General features: G+C 41.6%; 2 protein-coding genes across 3 annotated transcripts in view; both read right to left on the reverse strand.

Annotated features, from left to right (window-relative positions):
- Window positions 1–326: 326 nt before the first annotated feature.
- LOC133133027 (kelch repeat and BTB domain-containing protein 11) lies at window positions 327–8,462 on the reverse strand. Of its 2 annotated transcripts, none has more exons than XM_061248971.1 (2): window positions 8,284–8,462; window positions 327–5,405 (listed from the first exon to the last, which is right to left on the reverse strand). In XM_061248971.1, the coding sequence occupies exon 2, from the start codon at window positions 4,863–4,865 to the stop codon at window positions 2,751–2,753; it is 2,115 nt and encodes a 704-aa protein (XP_061104955.1). In that variant the 5' UTR covers window positions 4,866–5,405; window positions 8,284–8,462; the 3' UTR covers window positions 327–2,750. The 2 variants fall into 2 exon arrangements, with proteins under 2 accessions (XP_061104955.1, XP_061104964.1); XM_061248980.1 differs by lacking the exon at window positions 8,284–8,462 and adding an exon at window positions 8,003–8,191.
- A 2,502-nt stretch (window positions 8,463–10,964) lies between these two features.
- The window catches only part of arhgef10 (Rho guanine nucleotide exchange factor (GEF) 10), a 93,798-nt gene continuing 85,104 nt past the window's right edge, over window positions 10,965–19,658 (reverse strand). The window contains 3 exon segments of the mRNA XM_061239701.1: window positions 10,965–14,001; window positions 15,688–16,231; window positions 17,886–18,008. Coding sequence (XP_061095685.1) covers window positions 15,723–16,231; window positions 17,886–18,008 — 632 coding nt within the window. The 3' untranslated portion in view covers window positions 10,965–14,001; window positions 15,688–15,722.

Consider the following 19,658-nt stretch of genomic DNA (forward strand, 5'->3'; position numbering starts at 1 on the left):
TTATTAGGTTTAAGGGGGCAATTACTTTTCCAGAGGGGTGATATGAGTGCCTGATAAAGTTTTTTATTAAATGAAACTATAAATTTAAAAATGTGTTTTGTGTTTACTAAGGTATCCTCATCTATTACATTTTGTTGAAAGATCTGAAACCATTCAATGTGCAATAATAGAGAAAATCAAAAAGGGGGCAAATATGTTTTCATGGCACAGTATATATTTCTGAATTGAATTACAACTGTATTCATTTATTGTTTTTTGGTTGAATATGTTTATCAGAACTAAAACAGTATCTTTAACCAAACATAAAATACACAAAAGAGTCAGGCTACTAAAGGACCATTGTATTTTATTTGCTCGACCTCCTTTTGACTGAAATACACCATTCAACAGTAAAAAAAAGAAGCCTGCATTAGTGTGCTGCAATTAAACAGAGTCATCAGTAAGCATGTGGCCTGCACAAAGGTGGCTTTCACACCTAATTTGATAAGATGGGATGTGTTCGTTTAACTGCTTCAGTTTGGTTCATTTAACGCATGTTCAAGCTTTCTCTTGCTCATTGTGTGCGTGTATGAACATAGAACACCACCACTAGCAGCAGATCTCTTCCAGTTCAAGGTTCAGCATTTTGTTTAGGAATATGCAAAATATTCTGCGAGATTTTGTTTGCAGGTTCGGTTTCCTGCAGATTTTTATTGTGTTGATATTGTCGTGTTCTTCATTTATGCTAAATAGAAAACTAGATGTCAAAGGCACAATACTGCCACCTACTGTACTCGAAGGTGAACTAGGATGCTGCAAGTCAAACTCATTTTATCTAATAAAGAAATTAACAATAGCATGAACTAGGTGTGAAAGCAACCAACAGTAAGATTAATGCGACCTTCAAAAGACATACATTTTATCAGTACACCAAGCTGCCTTTGGGTATTAATCCATAACAATACAATGAATCCAGCCAGCAATAAGCAAACCCCAATAAATCATCCACAGCCACTGGCTCCCTCATGTTTTTCAGACAGGACTGTGACACGGCAAAATAAAATTACATTGCTGATTAAAATCAGTTTGTGGAGATATCTCATAGATGCCAACATAATTACTGAATTCAAAAAATCTCAAAGATAGACAAAAAACGGCAGGTTAAAAGTAGCTTGTATAACCCTCGCTTCTGCTAAGGATTTTGGCATGCGAAAAGAATAGAACTGTTGCTAAAAACTAAGGAAAAGTGCTTATTTTGGTACAGCAGGCCAGAAACCGGGCATGCCATGCACCCATGCACCACGCTCACCTGTCCTCTGTGTAATGTGCATGAGAGGCTCAAAAAGGTGCCGTGGAGTTGTGGATTCGGTCACGCAGATATATTGGTGCTGGCAGCTTGAGGTCCGCGTTTGGGCAACTTTATCATCAGTACAGAGTTGAGACACAAGAGGGCAGTAACGTTCCTTACATGCTGGGCTTCACCATACTAAAGGAGAATGTATTCTTAACACATAATTGTGCTCTCTTGTTGCTGAGCGTGTTATATTGAGCAGACCATTATTCAACGTTCCCCATCTTTCCCCCGTGGAGAGTCTTGACCGCTGTTTCCGAAAATAATTTGCAGTTTCTACCCTCAATTGGCTTTGGGTTTATTTTTTGTTCTTTCACTGTATTTTGTCCAGTGTTTCTGACAGTGCGATTGTGAAAATGTGTTAAGCCACATAGACTTTGAATGAAAGGTCTGGTTAAAAAAATAGAATAAATAGAAAACTTTGTTATACGTTAACCTTTTTTAGGCCTGCAAAGGAAGTTGCTTCTGTTTCATTACTATGAATGAACACATCAAGTTACTGTATAACATTCTGCACATAGCAAAATAAAGAGTGATGTCCAGAACTACAAAGAATAACAGTTAAGGGGAGAACAACCTTAATGCATATAATGATAACACTGAACTTTAACAGAAGGTTAGAGGTGGTTTGGAACTGAGGTGGTATCAATGTTTATAATGTGTAATTAGGCTATATCAGCAGAGACTTTCAACTGAGTTGTGTTCAACTTGTAATATCTTACCAGTTAAAACAGTGTTATATCACCACAATGGATATATCATGTTTCTCTTCCAGTTTATTTTTGGTAAACTGAACTTATGTGATCACCTGTGAGTCTATTTGTCCGTTTCACCATCTCCCTTGGAATACAAATATTTCATTTTCAATGAAGACTTTTGTTTTTGATTCGATCACTTTTAGCACAATTTATCAGTTCTAGCTGATTCTAAATCTGTCTTTAAACAGGATAACTAAGAAGGTTATTTTGACATTCGGCTATGAGTCTTTGATTTATTAATTTAGCGTATGCTGCCAGCAAAATTCTATCCTTAAAAAAAAAAAAAATCTATTCTGAATTAAGAGCAATTACAAAGGTGCACAAATCAAAACATATACAGGAACAAAACATCAGTGTATCTGGAGATATATACTGTTACTGCAAATCAAAGAACATTTTGTTTTGTCATACACATCCTATATATTAAACTATTTCCTTTTTAAGGCCTGTCCCATACCACATACAATCTTTTAAGCAAGCCATGCAAAGAAAAATATTCAAGAACTGAGCATTTAAATAAGACATGTCAAACCACCTAAAACAAAACGGCAAATGTGCTTAAATTAATAATCAGTCATATATCACAATCCTCTTGCTTAGTTAGTGCCTCCTTGAGGGTACACGAGGGGGAGCAGTGAGTGCATAGCCAAATTTTTGTTGGGTCATGCATTTCTGTCAGCCCTCTCCGGCAGGCTCAGGACAAATGGGAAGAGGACTCCTTTGGCCTCAACAGGGGCCTTCAGCTGCTCCGGTGCAAAGTGTGCCTCCTCCTCCCCCACCACAAAATGGAGGGCCTGGGAGCGGTTGATGCAGTAGACGCTGCTCCCAATGACGGCACACCTGAAGGGCTGGGGGTTGGCCTGCGGCAGGGACGTACAGTCCCGCCACATCTTCACAATCGCGTTGTACTTGAAAACGTTCACTCCCTGCTCGCGGTTGACGTCGAAGCGGTAGATGAAGTTCTTGAGCGCCACCATGTCCGTCGAGCGCTTGCGGCTGTTGTTGTAGGGACACTCCTGCCACTCGTCCCTCTTGGGGTCGTACTTGAGCAGACGGTAAAACAGCGAGCCGCCCGACACGTACACCTCGCCATTGCAGGTGGTGGCCTCGTGGGCCACAGCAAACGCTCCCTTAGGCAAAGCGGCCACGGAGGTCCACCTGTCCATCCGAGGGTCGTACTTCTCCACGGTGAACAGACACTCCCCTCCTATGGCGTACAGGTAGCCATCTGCGGAGACCAGCTTGAGCTGAGCCCGGGCTTGGTTGAGTGGTCGGACCTCGCTCCAGCTGTCCGTCACCGGGTTGTAGCAGAAGACCTTGTCCGATGCCTTGCCTTTATCTCCAGACCCCCTTATTCCACCAGCCACAAACAGGTAGTTGTACATGGTACAAATTCCGCAACCTTTCGTGTTGACGTCTTCCGGCATCAGCGTGAGGGACGTCCAATCGTCGGTTTCTTCATTGTAGTAATGAATCATACGGAGGTCGTCGCAGGACGCCACAGACAGAGGGCTCTGGGGCCGGCTGTTGTTGCGGCTCGGAGGTCTACTCCCGACCCGATCGTAGACGTCGCTGATCTCGGCCACCATCAAGGATTTCTTCCCTTCCAACCTGGTCTTCAGAATCAGGTCGCGTTCCGACCCCGTTAAACGGCCGTACACAGCGGGGTCCCTCAGTACCCGCAGGAAGTTGTCGCTCATGAATCGATACACCGTCTCCTTTAGGTCGCTCAACCTCTGTTTTTTGGCTATGGACAGAATTTCGTAGCAGTTCTCGGCGGTGATCTGGTCCGACACGGTGTCCATAGCTGCTTGCACCGCGCACGGTATCTGTAGGATTTTCGCCCCGGTGATGACCTCCACCATATTGTCTTTGTTCACTTCTATCCGGCAGGTATAAACATATCCTATCAAAATGGACATGGTCTTGTAGCTCACCCCTTTCACCTTCAGGATGTCGCGAGATTGCCGTGCCTTGAAATAGTCGCTCTTCTCCGCCAGGGTGGATTTGTGCGCCCGGATTTTCCTCCCGCCTACTTCGATCACCAAATCCGGCTCATCCTTTCGAGCCTGGACAGCCCTGACCCCGCAGTCCCACTGCTCTTGAGACGATTCCGGCCCAGCATTTCCTCGAATTGTGTCCTGTTCCTGCCAGTCTGTTCCCTGTCCCGCCCCGGCCAGAAGGCCCAGGTCATGCGTTGTCTCGGATCCTGTGGAGTTACAATAAGAGGCAGGAGAGAAGGACTCTCCATCCCCTGGTACACAATTAGCATTGCTAATGTGCTGCTGGCCCCCGCTCAGAACTCTGTTCTCATCGAACAAGGAAGAGGGTCGTTCCACTTGCTCTTTGGGTTTACTTGAAACGCAGGACAGAATGCTCGGCTCTTTCCCGTCGATCTCCCCCGCGGTTCCGTTCCTGCTCACCGCGTTTCTCTGGCCTATGGTGAGGTCAAGCTCTGGGGAGGTGTTCAGAGGTTGATGGTTCTCCTCAGGACTCCTGTCTAGGGAGGCTTGGCTCTTACCGGTGCCATCATGACCATCGGCTGCCAAGCCCACCTGTCCCCCTGGTGCTTCTGTAGCTCTTGCATTCTGCAGGCAAAAGGCTTGGCTGTCCTGCAGGGTGGTTTTTTCAGCTGCATCTCCCAAACAGCCTGGCTCCCATGAGACACTTCGTCCACACCGGTCCCCTGGAGAGACCGGCGAATCATCACTTGCGGCATGAAACAAAAAGTCTGCTTTGACCTGGAATTTGTGCTCAGGCTGCGCTCCGTCGTTCATTATTCCTTTATCAAGCTTCCTTTTAGAGCCAACGTTTGGGTTGAGTGTTCATTTTGCACTGTGTAAATCTGGGAAACGCTTGACAGCTGAGGTTGCAAAAACAGCATTTAATAACCTACAGAATTTATTGGAAGGCAAATCCCAGAAGGTTTTAGAAGGCAACAACATGATATATCAAATTATTTTCTGTTCATCCTTCACTGCCCTGGGCCTACGGCTTCGACTTCCATGCAAAAGTCCATTTCAAATCTTCCAGGGTTCGTCTTTCATAAAGTATCCCACTGGAGAATCAGATTATTGTCCAAAAATAGTGCATCCACAGCACTCCACTGGTTGACCTCTAGTCCTCTTTTATTCCTTGAAAAATGAAAACATAAAATACAAGGGCAAATTCATCCAGAATCAGTACATAAAAGATGGACAGTGAATGAAAGCACAGCCTTCTTGAAACTTCATGGCTTTGATTAATCCTTTCAAAGATAATCCCATAGCCTCTTTCACAATTGTATCCTCTGAATCCAGCTGCTCTTGTCACAGAATCTGTAAGGGTTAAAGAAAGAAAACGCATCAGGAGCTCAATACTTACATGTGTCTAATATATGAATGCTATAATCTGGTGCTTTTCCCCCATAGGGATACCGGTTGTACATTAGGCCTACTAACTGGAATTACTATTATACAACACAAATTATTGTACATCTGTGCATTTCCAAATCAAATGTATATTTAATCCCAAACATATATTGTAAGCCACTACATTGAGTAACATTCAGGTTCATGTAAATTATCTGAATCTATATAGACCCCATAATACTTGCCTACAGTACAGTCTGGAATTATTTGGACTGTGTTCTTTTGGCTCTGTACTCCAGCACATTGGATTGATTTGAAATTAAATGATGAATATGAGGTTAAAGTGCAGACTGACACCTTTAATTTGAGGGTATTGATATCCTTATCGGGTGATCTGTAGAGGAATGACATCTCTTTTATACATAGTCACCCCATTATAGGGGATTAGTAATTGGAAAGTAATTGGAAAGTTGGCTTCTCAGCTGTTTCTGATTAATCATGTGTATTCAATCACGTCCTTAGTGCAGGTTATAAGAACTTTCAGTATCTATTTTGATTGCCTTTGGAATATGTTATTGCCATTTGTCAACATGAGGACCACAGTTGTGCCAATGACAGGTTGATAGATAAACTCAGCACCGTCCAATGGAGGCATTTGATTGAATTTTAAGCATTATTGTGTGACATTTCTAACTGTTCATGGAGGACTCTGGGTATGTCCTATTCTTTTTCACTCCCCTTTCCTTTCCTGCACTCCCCCACTCCCACTCCTCCACTACCTTGGGGATATGTGGAGCATAGGAGTGGAGTTAACAAGTAGAGAAAAAGAGGAATGAGGGAGAGTAAAAAAAAGAAAAGAAAATTGGGACAGCCTATCTGCTTCACCGTCATCAAAGCTGATGTTGACTATTGATGAAATTTCCCTATCATAAGCAATATTTTTTGCTGAGCCCACAAATAGTCACATAGCCAATCACAAATCTCACACGTGGTCAGCCCGTTTAAAGCTACAAAATAGCCTGTTTCAAGCAAAGGTCGGCTACTGTACAAAAATAAACCTGACATTGCTATTCCTGTAGCAATCACTATCATGTGGGGCCTAGTCTGGAAGGTTAAGATTTTACTAGATTACTACATTGAACTCATTACAAATACCCTTCATTGATTTCCCTGATCCATACAAAGTTAAATCTTTGATTTAAAAGTTGGGATTTATTAAAATTGCATTTATGTTATCTTTTTATCAGTTAGAAATATAACCAGCTAGTCCTCCTCTGTCCTAATCTTCTTGTTTGTTTAAGGCTGTCTTTATACCTCTACAGTGTAGGCAAGTTTACTGAAGGCCTCGTTTTACACTGTACGCTACTGATCACTTCCTATTAAAAGGACAATTTTGTGTAGAAGCCTTAGATTAATTAATAATATAAATCACAAAGACATTCACAAGCAACTGGCTTTATATGAGCAGAGATCACAATATGGCGTTTAACTTTTCCAGTTGATGGATGAGCACATAGGTATTTAAATAGAAAAGGGAATGGTAAAAGAGGAAATAGGTTGTAAAGCCGGCGAAACGGATTAGGAGACCTCACGGGGGCGCTTTTCTTCGACAGCAACCAGCCTCCATACTATGTCCACGCATAATATTTTAAACTTAAACTATCAACGTTTTATCAATGTTGATTGTATCTATTCATCGTGCTGCATGATGCACTTTCATGGCATTATCTCTGCCAATAGGTACTGTATGACAAAACATGTGTTGAGACCTGTGCGTAACTCCTGGAATGCACATTAAATATTCATTGTACTTGCTTAAACGTCTGGGACTTAACGGTCAACCAATGAGGCTACATAGGGATGCATCCACTTCAAGTAGGCCTAATAATTGTACCGTGCAAACAGTAAATTCGACCGTCTTAAAATTGCTCAAGATAACATAGTGCGTCGAGAAATTATGCGATGAAAAATATTGAACAATGCCATGAATGAGAGCATGGCCTACCAACTCTGCGTGTTATCACCCAGCACTTATGAATTCGTATGTGCCTGGCAGCCCATTATTTAACTTTATAGCCTGTCTGTGGTAGATGTAGCCAACATAAAGAGCATGCTCTGCTGGCGGAGACGGAAAAGCCTGCGTATCATCATCGGCGCTATTGTCAAAGGGGTCTTGCAAAGGTACCCTGGTGGAGACTGCAAGGATTAATTAGGTGCGCAACGGGGTGCCCGACTGTCATCCTCAAGATCGAGTCATTTGTATGGAGAGTTTCACCAAAAGATAACATTCCACAACATAATTTCGCCATATCCATACACGTAATTTCCAATAGCAGTTATGTGAAGTAAGACAATATATTATACTAACGTGGCCTGTTTTTATGACAGCCTTTATAAAAATAATTTTATATTCAAGCAGTGGACAATATATCCCTATACAACCTACATACACCCTGCATATTATTACATATTATACGTGTAATAATGAAAAGAAAATCCAATAAATAATTCATGTACCTTCCGCTTCTCCTGTAAAATCACCGAAAAGAGTATCTCATACTTACACGTCAGTTGCAGAAAACTGAAGTATAATTTTTTTCAAACACAAAGCGCAGTTATGTAAGGTCTTAATGACAAGAAGATGGTCTCACTACGAGGCGATCATAGTAATTCCTGAAGAATCTTAACTGAAACCCCCTTTAATGAAACCTGTAAACTCGTCACGTCACCACACTGCTTGCAGCGTCGCCCGGTAAATGTATCTACCGTATGGAGAAAGGAAATGATTCTACCGATACTACAAAGTGGGAACAAAAGACGGATTTTTACAGAGGACAGTATTTACCTAGTTCCGCTTAGTCGATATGATTAGAAAGCAAGCATGAGTCCAAAGTCGTGTTGAGAAACTGTCCATCAGCACGAATGCGGTCCAGAATTCCAACAGGAAGGTCCAGCTTTTGTCTACACTGTATGTTGCGTAGCAAACGTTACGTCCGCATTCAAGTTAACGAGGGACAGTCCAAATGTAGGTTATTCACCGTTTCACTGGAGGGATAATGTTTTGGTTTTACAGTAGGGATTGAAGTAAACCACACCCCCTTTTATGAACTCCAGCGACACATCAACACTGCGGCTGCGTCTCAAACCGCGCACTTGCCTTTAAAGATTGAACTTGATTTCTGTTCAAGTGTCTGCCATCAAAGCAGTGTGTGGGACCTTCTGAGTGATGTCACGGGTAGACAATGTGCGTGTATGAAATATTAATATTATTATAATATTATTCATATTATTAAAAATAAAAATAAAAATATAATAAATAATAATAGTAATAATAAACAACTATGGTAATACTATTTTTGTATATTCTATGTACCTTGACTTTGAACTCCTTTTAAAAACCTATAAATAAAATTCTGTTGAGCTGCCTGTTACCATATACAGTATGTAGATTCATGTTTTGTTTTTGTTTCAAAGCAACAGCCAGCAGGGACTTTAGTAGCAAGCAATCAGCTTTTTGTTTTAGGGCTCACTATAATTTCTGACATACCAAGACAGAAAATAGCATGTTTGCACATTAAGTGCCAAAGGAATATACATGTTTTACATTGGGAAGGCATAGAGGTAAACTTTGTCAATACATCAAAACCTTAAGGTTAAAGTTGTGTTAAAGTTAAACAGTTAAAGTTTGAGTTGAGGCTTGCGAAATACCACTTCAGTTCAGAATCCTGAAAACTAAGACTTGAATTAGAAAAACTGATGACACTGAAAGATTCATCAATCAAAAAGCTCCAAAACACTCAGTCATGCATATATTTTGCAGTAAAAAATGTTTTTCAATAGTAGTTCATGATATGTGTGAACCTGTACAATTTACTCCCATTGGAGTACTAACAGGGAACCCTCATTGGAGGAGAAATAGTCTACTTTTCATCTAGTAGCCTGTGGGTACCTGCTACATGGCAGGGAACAAGACAGCTGTACCCTAAGGAACACCGGGCAATTTAAAACCAGCCTACCCCTAGCAGAATGAAGCCAGCTGTGCCCTGGCCCAGGCAAGGAACCCGCCATGTCTAAGCTGTCAGACCTAATTACTGGGGAGCTAAGCACTGAATTTTTGAGAGCTCATTTAGTGTGGCACGCTATAATTGAGGACTTGCTTTCGTATCCTGCTCGTTCACAGCGGGAGAACGACGGCATTTCTTTCGCGTCCATTTTGCAACAATTACTAGCCCCCCCCTTCCCCCATGAGGGAAGTCAAACCAAAGACGTGAAAGTCCCAAGTGAAGTCCTTCAGCGCAACTGTGCCTGCTCCATCACCGCACAAAATCCCACAGCAGGTAAAAATAGAAGATTCCAGCACTTGATCAGATTACTACCACATTAAAATGACAGCGCATGCCAATTCCAGCTGGGGCTTATAATTCTCTTTCATTGTCTAGGGAGATGGGGGGTGGTGGTTATTGCCTGGCTTAATGTGTGGCAAACATAGAAGAGCAATTTGGGCTGATGTAAAGGAAAGATCGGACTAAATTCCAAACTATTCCTGGATGTTAATGCGAGTGGACAGAGGGACTGCAAATCCGACGTCTCGGAATGGGAGCGAGCAGCCGATCAGCCCTCCTGTTGCACACAACCTGCGCTTCCTGGAAACCACAGACTCAAGAAAGATTCTGCTCTACTTCAGCCCCAGATGAAGGGCCGTGTCTGCCCAGACAACAATTTGGCCAATCTTGGTCCCGAGAAGCGACAGGGCCTGCTATTTTTAAAATTAACCACTGCGCACTAGTGAGACAATAGGACTATCAATGATCAGGACTGGCTACACCCGGACTGAGACAAATGGGGCACGCAGACTAATTGGAAGACCTTGGGAACATCTGCTAGACATTTCTAGGACAGCACACAAGGGGCTCGACGATTTCTGCATTTAATTCTGACGTTTACTTTCTGCAATCTCACTTTGTCTCTCGACAGCAATCATAAGGACTAGCTTGGAAAAATGAGATTGGGGGGAAAAAGCAGAAATTAGTTATCTTCACCCAGCAAGTATTATGACTGACATTATCTGACATTTTGCCATGTCACTCACCAGTATATGCAAAGTACATCCCATTGGAAAAATATAAATCTGGCTCCAACTGTTATTAAAAAAGAAAAAACGAGTAAATGATATGTTATTCGCTATTTTGCACATAGCCTACTGTATTTCTCAATTTCAGGTCCTGGGCTTACATGTCTCAGTGTATCAACTCAATCTTGCATTCATAGAAAAAATATTATGCCGTGAAAGAATGCCCACAAACAATATACAATTTACATTAAACCCATTATGGACTAAGGCATCCTATAGAAAACCCATAGAAAGGCCTAGGAATCACAACGCATTTCAACGGGCATGTGTATTGAAAAACGGTCAAATAATCAAATGCAACACTGGTGTCGCATCCGTCTGTTTAGGGAGATTTAACAAGCAGGATGCCCATAAGGAGATAAGGTAAATACAATCAATCAATTTGACATAATTAATTTAAATGAAACGTACAAATTCCTTTTATTAAAAATGCATGAGCACACATTTCAGATACAGTGTTAGAAGCACAAAGCAATATTCATAGCAGTCATAGGATGTAAGAATAAATGAAATTAGTTCCCTTCCACTGTGGGCAAGAGCAGCCAACGTTGGTTCCCTTTACTATGTGTTTTCATCGTACGTATAATCTAAGACAGTGTTTAAAAAAAGTATGGCACTATTGCAAGAGTTGCTTCTTTTCCATAAATCCTAAGTTATGTGAATGTTGATTACTTGCTTTGTGGGAGACTTCCCTCGTGGTAACAAGAATTCAACATGTCACGGAAATGGAAAGTACTAGGAAAACAATGCAGTATATAAAAAGAACTGGTGCAAATACACATTATGGCAAGTGGAGACAATTCAAATTCATACAAAACTGACCTCGCATCTTGGCAGCATAAAAAAATAATAATCAATCATTCTCACACAAGTACAGTATACTTAAGGTTTCACAGACCAACAAGTGTAGTTTGCTGAAATCATGACGCCACTTTTCCTGACAAAATCCATGCGTCGGGAAATGTGGCACCATATGATTACAGCAACCTCCACATTATCAGTGGCACCTCATTTATTGTCTAAGTGGCACACAAAGGTTTTTGCTAGGTAAAGGGTCATTTTCTGAAAGTGCTCCAAAGTTCACTTTAGCATTCTTGTGGAAATGTAACTCATACGAAACATTTATGACAGTGGTTAACAGTCTTAAGGCTTTCAGTCTGAGACAGAACACACTCCATTCGAAATCTTGCCATTTCTAATCTCGTCTTTTCTAGTCATTTACCTTTAAGATAACTTGTGGAACCGACACATGCTTCTTAAAGTGCATTGTATAATCTTACATTGGCAGCAACGTTAGTGATCTTATATTGTTAAACATCACAAATTCTCCAACCTGTCTTTCCTCCATAAAGCTCACTTTTTTAATCCAATAGATTAGTATATAAACAGTAACTTTAAAAGAAAACACAACTGACTGTAATATAATTGGCCCCATAGTCTGCAGTCATAAACATACGGTACTTGAATTTTTACAGAAAACAGAAAAACATTGCTGTTAAATAAAGTATTGTTTTCATCACAGATTGGTGAATGTATACAATAGAACACATATAATAAATCTTTTTAAAGATTTCTTATTGCTTTAAATACCCTTGGTGTAAAATATAGTTTGGGGTAAATTGTGAATCACTCTTATCAAGTGGATAACTATTTACTGATGTTGTCATTACTGAACTGAGATGCAAACAGCACACAAAGACAAGCTTTAGGATAAATAAGACATCTGGCCAGCCAGAATTTTCCCATCATGCATCACTCGCAACATTGGCAGTCAGTGGTTATTCCACTGCATACAAGACCATGAAGCAAAAAGGTTTTGAGTGATATAGCTTGTGAAAGATCGAATTAGCCTTACTTATAATTACTGTATGCAGGTGACAAGCACTCCCCTTCCAAGAAACTATAACATAAATAATTGTTTTAAGCATACTGATAGCACTTATATGATGGGTCATACAAATGCGCATCTTTGTAACACTGCAATGCTAGCAGCCACCATCCAAAGTTTAAATTACATTATAACAACAAAATAAATAAAATTACAATTGTAATCTCCCTTTGGGTATAGAAGGGGACACAGAACAACCGGTTACCTGCATATGTCTGCCATCTGCACAAGTGTTTATGAATGCTTATGCAGTTCTTATGAAGGCGTTATTTTGGGCTTTATATTACTCAAAAGTAGGACCTTTCAAAAAGTGTTACCGGTATGCTTTTTAAAATAGATTAGCATTGGTTTAGGTAACTCTCTTCATGGAACACAATCCCTTCTCCATCTTGGACTCCTAGACAAGAAGTCTGAAGCCACACCTGCTTTAGTCACTGGCCAAATAAGAAAAAACAATGTGCTTATCTCCTGGTGATTCTGCTGGGTAATACTGATAAAGCTGCTTGCTGCAATTTCATTTTTTCCATTTCAACTTTATTCCCCAGTTTTTTTCCTCCTGCGCTTTGGAATTGCTGATTTCAATTCTGACATCCAGCATGGATTTGAGAAAGAGCACAAATAAGCCAGTGGTCCGCCACCTCAGCCTGTGGACAGCACTACTTACTGGCTGGTTCAAGCATCCCGCAGGCACGTAACTGACCAGAGGAGTCACTATTGAGTAACGAGAGGGAATACCTCTCTCGGCCTTTGTGATGTTACAGCCAATTTTGTGCCGTGCCCACCGCAAAAGTTGTCTCTGGTGCAGTCAGGTTTTGATATGAACCAAATGGTGCATCAGTGCACAAAAAGATCCCCATACTATTTCTATACCCGCCTGCAAATGTGTAAGTCCAGCTATCAAACCCTCTGGCTCAATGCGTAAGCTGCAAAAACAATCTTAATTTTGTTCTTGATTGTAAAACACGTCAAATATGCTTAATGCATATGGAATACTTGTTTTAATTTTTTTTTTTTAGAGATGAGTGACATTAGTGAAAGTAAATTTGGAGGTAAGGGCCCCATTGCCCGGCTGAACTGGAACAGGAATGGAAGTTTTAGAACTGGATGTGAGCACGTGCAATACTTTTCTGTCTGAAAGATGCTACGATTGAGTGGTTACATTTAAATAACTGTTCCTGCAGAAACATTGGTCCTGTTTATTGTAACATTGCTGATTACCAGCACAACACATGGGGGGGGGGTCGTGTCCCTTGTTGCTAGGCAACTACATTGAACATTCCAAACACAATGTTCAGCAATTACCCGCACAATCCTTGCACAATCCATGACACACTTGTTTTATTGTTTTGTCCACTACTTCCTGTTAACACAGCATTGGTTTGGTCTCATCGTGAAACGGGGTGAAATTTCCTGGGGCCTGCGGTTTCATTGGTCCAGACGACGGAGCGTCCGTGGGAGTTGGCGAGCGCTACGGACTTCAAGTAGGAAAAAGCAACACCTCCTCGCCCTCCTACGCTTCCTCCCCGGAGAGCTGCACTGTCACTCTGGAGAGAAGAAGAAGAGGAAAGGGGGTGGGGGGGAGTATGTGAGCCGCTTACCATTAAAGCTACAATTACAGCATTTCATTCCTCTTCCGTTCAACTGATTAATTCAAGTCCCTTCATTTTTGTTAAAAGGGTGTGCAGTGTCCCTGCTCTTGCAGCCTCGTTTTATTCACTTTTATTGTGGCCGAGTCTGATCAGCTTTGCGTTAAGCATCCATCGTTCTACTATCTATTGTGTTCTGGTGCTTGGAGTTACCCTGACATTTTACACTCGGTGTTGTCCACCAAAGTGGCCCGTTGCATTGTATGAAAGCTGTTGACAAATTAATATATTAAAACGTAGTGTAAATATTTCACATCCTTCACATCACTCTTAAAAAGAATTAAAAAAAGCTTTCCCGATATATGGAAGCTATTCCGTGCCTCATTTCCAATTATCAATTATTTCTTTGAGTTTTGTTATAATGAAAACTCAACACATGAATGAACAAAAGGCCACATCGTATATTATGAAACCTCAACATATGAATTAAGAAACCACCACATTGCATGCAACACAACACATGAATAAACAAAAGATCATATCTGATTTTATTAAAGCAATGTTTATTTGATTTGAAAAACAGGCACCTTTTATCATTCATCACCACCAAGTTTTCCATTTAACGTTCCATTTATCGTTCATCACAATGGCATACAAATCAAAAATCAAAAGCCACTCCCTAGGATACAGATGTTTTGGCTCTCAGTCGGTTTTCTTTGTCACAGCCTCACTGGCGGTTTTTCTCTTCAGCTTGCTTTGCAAAGCGACACTTGCAGGCTAGCATTGGCACAGAGGCTGAACCACACAGATTTTAGGTTGGCTTTTAAAAATATTTTCTCTAACCTAGCTCGCTAGTACTACTCCTAATTTAAATGTATTACTTCTAATCATAAATATGGTGTCCAAGTGTCATCACTAGCTAGCTAACTTAGACTCACCGTGTTCCGAACACCAAGTTAGCTCACAATGTTCTGTGCAGTGCAGCATTCATGACGAAGGAATGAGGAAATACTTCCAGTCAGCTTTGATTTTTTTATGTGTAAAGACTAATTCCATTTTCATACGAGTCACACGCCATCCATTTCAGTGGCAGTGTGGTGGGGGATCTGGAGCTTGTGATAAGAATGAAAATCAGTGGCCTGTGATTGGATCGTGGTATCAGTAGGCCTGGAAGTTCAAAACTAAAAACGTTGATGTACTTGGGCGGGTGCAGCTTTTGATTGACATTTGTATGCCGACCTGATGAATGATAAACGGAACGATAAATGGCAAAAGTGGGGTTGTAGAATAATAAAAGGTGGCTCTTTTTAAAAATAAAAATAACACAATTTAAATGAAATCGCATAGGGGTTTTTGTTCATTCATGTGGTTGCGTTTTCATGCGATGCTATTGCTTGTTAATTCACTTCTTGAGCTTTCATTCTTAGACGTGGTTGTTTAATAACTGGAAATGGGGCACGGAATAGCTTTCTGTACAGATACAGCAAATGTTCAAAGTAAATCGAGGTAAAGATCAAATGAACCAGTATGTACGCTTGCTTGCTACGCAAGGTCACTTACACAAAAACGGCATGCCTTCTCAGCGAACCTTCCAGGTGAGCTCACGGCTAAGTAAATACCAAACTCAACGACAGCCGCGCTTACCTCACTGCTGTGGCACGACGGCCTCTCTCTCTCTCTCACAGGTTGAGCAGGGGGATCTGCCACACCATGATGGTGGCGGCCGCCTCTTCCTGCCGGGACTGCTTGGTCTTGCGGTTGACCCTGCGGTGACCGGCGCCCCCGGAGACGGCCAGAGCGGAGCCGGCGGTCACCCTCTCGGCGGCCCGGCGGCCCCAGTGCGAGTGAGCGGGGTCGTTGAGCAGGTCGTAGATGGCCCCGTCCTCCGGCCCGTGCTCCAGGGAGCTCTGGGAGGGCACCAGAGAGCCGCAGGAGGAGGAGAGGGAGGCCTGGCAGACCCCCGACTCGCCCAGCCAGACGCCCCGCTCGCGGTCCTGGTCCCTCGTCGGCGGTGTCGGAGTGGGAGTCGGGTCGGAAGGTTCCGGGGCGGCAGGGGGGTCAGTGGGGGTGGTGGTGGTGGTGGCGGGTGTGCTGCATGGGTCCACTGGGGGCCGGTTACAAATGGCAGCTGCCATGGTGAGGAACTTGACCGGGCCGTTGTGAGCGTGGAAGGACACCATGCCACGGCCTACACAGACACATAGACATAAACAGACACAGACACAGACACAGACACACACACAAGAAAAAAAAAACATTTTTCCGTAAAAACAAAATTTTACGAACTTCCCCGTGAACTCACACACAACAGATCTCTAAATCAACATTCTGGTACCTACTTACTTAAAGAAAGAGTACAACAGGAAAACTCAATTAGACCTCATTAAAAAGACAAAAAGTTCAACACGGTTTATAAAAGGAGAACAAATTCCCAAATTAGTTGGAGGGAATATCGCTGAGGCTTAGACGTCCCGTGACGGCATCAAGTAGAGCACAGACTAGACCTTTTTTAATTGGAAGGCTATTTTAAAAGTGTGCCATTAAGTTCAGGAGGGACAGACAAAAAGTTATTCTACCATAATGGAGCCAACTCAATATACAACCGCATGTGCACGCAGGGAGAAACAACTTGTTCGGAAAATACAAGAAACATTAAAGCCTTTTGGCTAACATGGCTTGCCTTCAGAATTCACTTCAGGGAGTGCTTGGTGTTGCTAGCTAGCTCAGTTGCTGTCAAACTCTCTATGAAAAAAGACAATCCTAGTACCAGTCAAGCATAGATAAGATACAAATGGTCAGACACAAAGTAGGACTGATAAAGTCCAATTAAATGAAATAATATGGAAAATACCAGACTTAATATTTTAGAACGGTAAATGTGAATGTAAAATGGCAAATGGCAAATGGCCTGCATTCATATAGCGCCTTTACCCATTCTCACACACCTAAACGGTGCTAGGCAGTAATCAGCACTTCAGGAGCAATTGGGGGTTAGGGGTTTGCTCAGGGACACTGACACACCCAGGGCAGAATCCGCCTGCTCTTACCGCCTGAGCCAATGTTCCCTCGAAATGTGTGAAAACGTTTTACGGCATACAGAAATGCCGTTTGTTCATTCCAATCCTTGATTCACTTAGCTGAAAACATCAGATTATTGGGCTAGATTATAGTTTTTGTCAGGAAACCTTTTCCATTACAGTTTTCAAATATCAAATTACCTTTGTTCAGAAATGGTCAACATTCCTGGCCTGGAGAAATTGCCATCTTTTGCGGTGACTGCTTAATAATTTGTCCTGCCAAATTGTATATGTCTATATACTATCTGCAGTGTCATCTGTCAGTTTGAGAGACAGCAGTCAAGTAGTTATTTTTCGCTCTGCAGCAAACTGGCCAAGCTGCTAACAGAAGCTGTCCCTTATAGGGCGAGGCTACGGTTAGCTGTGTGTGGCCCCAGGGGATTCCTGGGTGTAGTCCCCACAGCGGTAGTCAGGATTTGACTATGAATTTTTGGAGCGCGCCACTGCACCACCCAAGAAGCAACAAGGCACCATTTCAAAAAGGTGAGTCTGAGTGACTCCTCACTCAGACAGTACAGTGACTGTCTACGGAACAGGGCACTTCAGAGTGAAGGTTTGTAGCAGGTGGGCTATAGAAATAAAGTGACAGTGTACCCTGAAAGTACAGAAATGTTTCCTTTGGATACAAATCAGTACTTTTCCCAAGCAGAAAAGGTACAAATTAATCATATACTGCTGGCTAGGGCACCGCCACAACAACAAGCATTAGGCACTTTTCATACTTTATTTCTGAGAGTGTGGGGGAAGGGAGGAAGGTGAACCCACCTGTGACTTTAGGGATGCCCTGGAGTCGGGGCACAGATAGGGCCACTGTCACCCCCAGGTTGGTCCCCACCAGAAGCAGGCCATGACACACCAGCAGACTGCTCACAGACACCCTCTGTTGCCCTGGAGACACGAATATCAATGAGCGTCATGGCAACCTGACATCACAACACAACACAACAACTAGTGCCAGCTAACTAATTCTTCCGGCACCATTTTAAATAATTAAGGCTTTAATGATATATCCTCAGCAAGTAATTATTGTCCCCTGACTATGGTCATAATCTGGAGAACCATATACAGTATTCTCCTATGCTGAAATGTACACTACACAGGACATTCAATAAAAATAAAATAAATAATATTTTTGAAAATATTTCGCAACATGCTTTCGACATGCAATACACTTGTATTATGTAAAAAATAATTATGTCAGGTCTCAGGAGGATATGCTGAGACTGGAAAAAAGTATCATATCTCCAATGTTAGCATATACTTATACTTATATCTTATCTTAATTTGCTACAACAATAAAGTGCTTGTCAGGGTCATCAGAAACACACAAAAAAGGGTCATCACACAGGGTCATCACACACACAAAAAAAAAAAAAAAAAAACTTATGTGCACACACGCACAAAAACACATGTATATACACACACACACACAAACACAAAGTGCTAGGAACAAAAGGTTAGACCAGGCATGGAAGTGAAAAAAGGGCCACTTCAACAAAAAGTATGTAGAGAAATCTGATTTATTTATACTAAATGTGTGGGAAAGTATCTATGGCAACCATTCATTACAGCTGAGGGTTTCCGGGGAAACCTAACATAAGTGTCTTGGAGAGCAAAATTTGTGCAGATTTGTTCTTTTCAATGTCTCACATTTTTTGCCCTACTTGCACTATACTAATGCCATGGTTACTGAAACCGGCCAATGTAGTCCATTTAGTAGTATATTTATTTTATAAGCATTTCCAGTCTTCCTTAAAAATGTGTCCAGAATCTATACGCATCAGAATGCATTTCATGCAATGGTTCATACAACCCAAGAGACACGTTTTATAACAGCAATATTAATTTAAAAGGTGTCATTAACTTGCATTCACCCTGTATTAAGTGCACAACTAAATGCTGTTGTTATGAAGGCAAGGGCCCACTAAATAAATTATATGCTCAGATCTTCAGTTGGTTGCTTTTGTAATGTAGCCATCTGAGAGAACACTGGCGAGTGGTGAACACCATTTGTCTGAAATGAAGCCATCTATGGTATCAGTCAGAAGCAGAGCATGGGGAAAAGAACTGGCATATATTGTGGTTTTAATATGGACGGTAAGGATTTTTCTTTCTTCAATAACGTCTAATGGTATTCTGTTATTTTTTGTGAGCAATAATTTGAATGATCTATGGGTCTTGCCTTCAGCTTGGACCATTTGGTCCATGCAATTATTGGGTACACATTGTGTGCTACTGCTAACATGTTGCTACGTTGCTAACATTAGTAGACCCTTCAAGATACAAATGTATGGAGGTCCTCAATGGAATAGTTTAATAGTAATAGCATAAAACAATGAAACCATAAAACCATTGTGGTCACTTATAACATCTCAGGAATTTACATATTGACTGCAATCCTAGTGTTTGTGTAAATTACTTTATTTATAGAGTAGACCAGACTCAGAGTTCCGTTGGGTGAAACTTAACTGAGCATAATATAACCCTAGAGAGATATAGTAGGCAGTTAGTCTTGCTTCCAGATGCTAAACCTTGACA

The sequence above is a fragment of the Conger conger genome, chromosome 1 (genome assembly GCF_963514075.1).
Source record: "Conger conger chromosome 1, fConCon1.1, whole genome shotgun sequence".
Lineage (NCBI taxonomy): Eukaryota > Metazoa > Chordata > Actinopteri > Anguilliformes > Congridae > Conger > Conger conger.

What these genes read in the sequence shown, in the direction of transcription:
- LOC133133027 (XM_061248971.1), bottom strand. Translation starts at nt 4,865, where the DNA reads ATGAACGACGGAGCGCAGCCTGAGCACAAATTCCAGGTCAAAGCAGAC.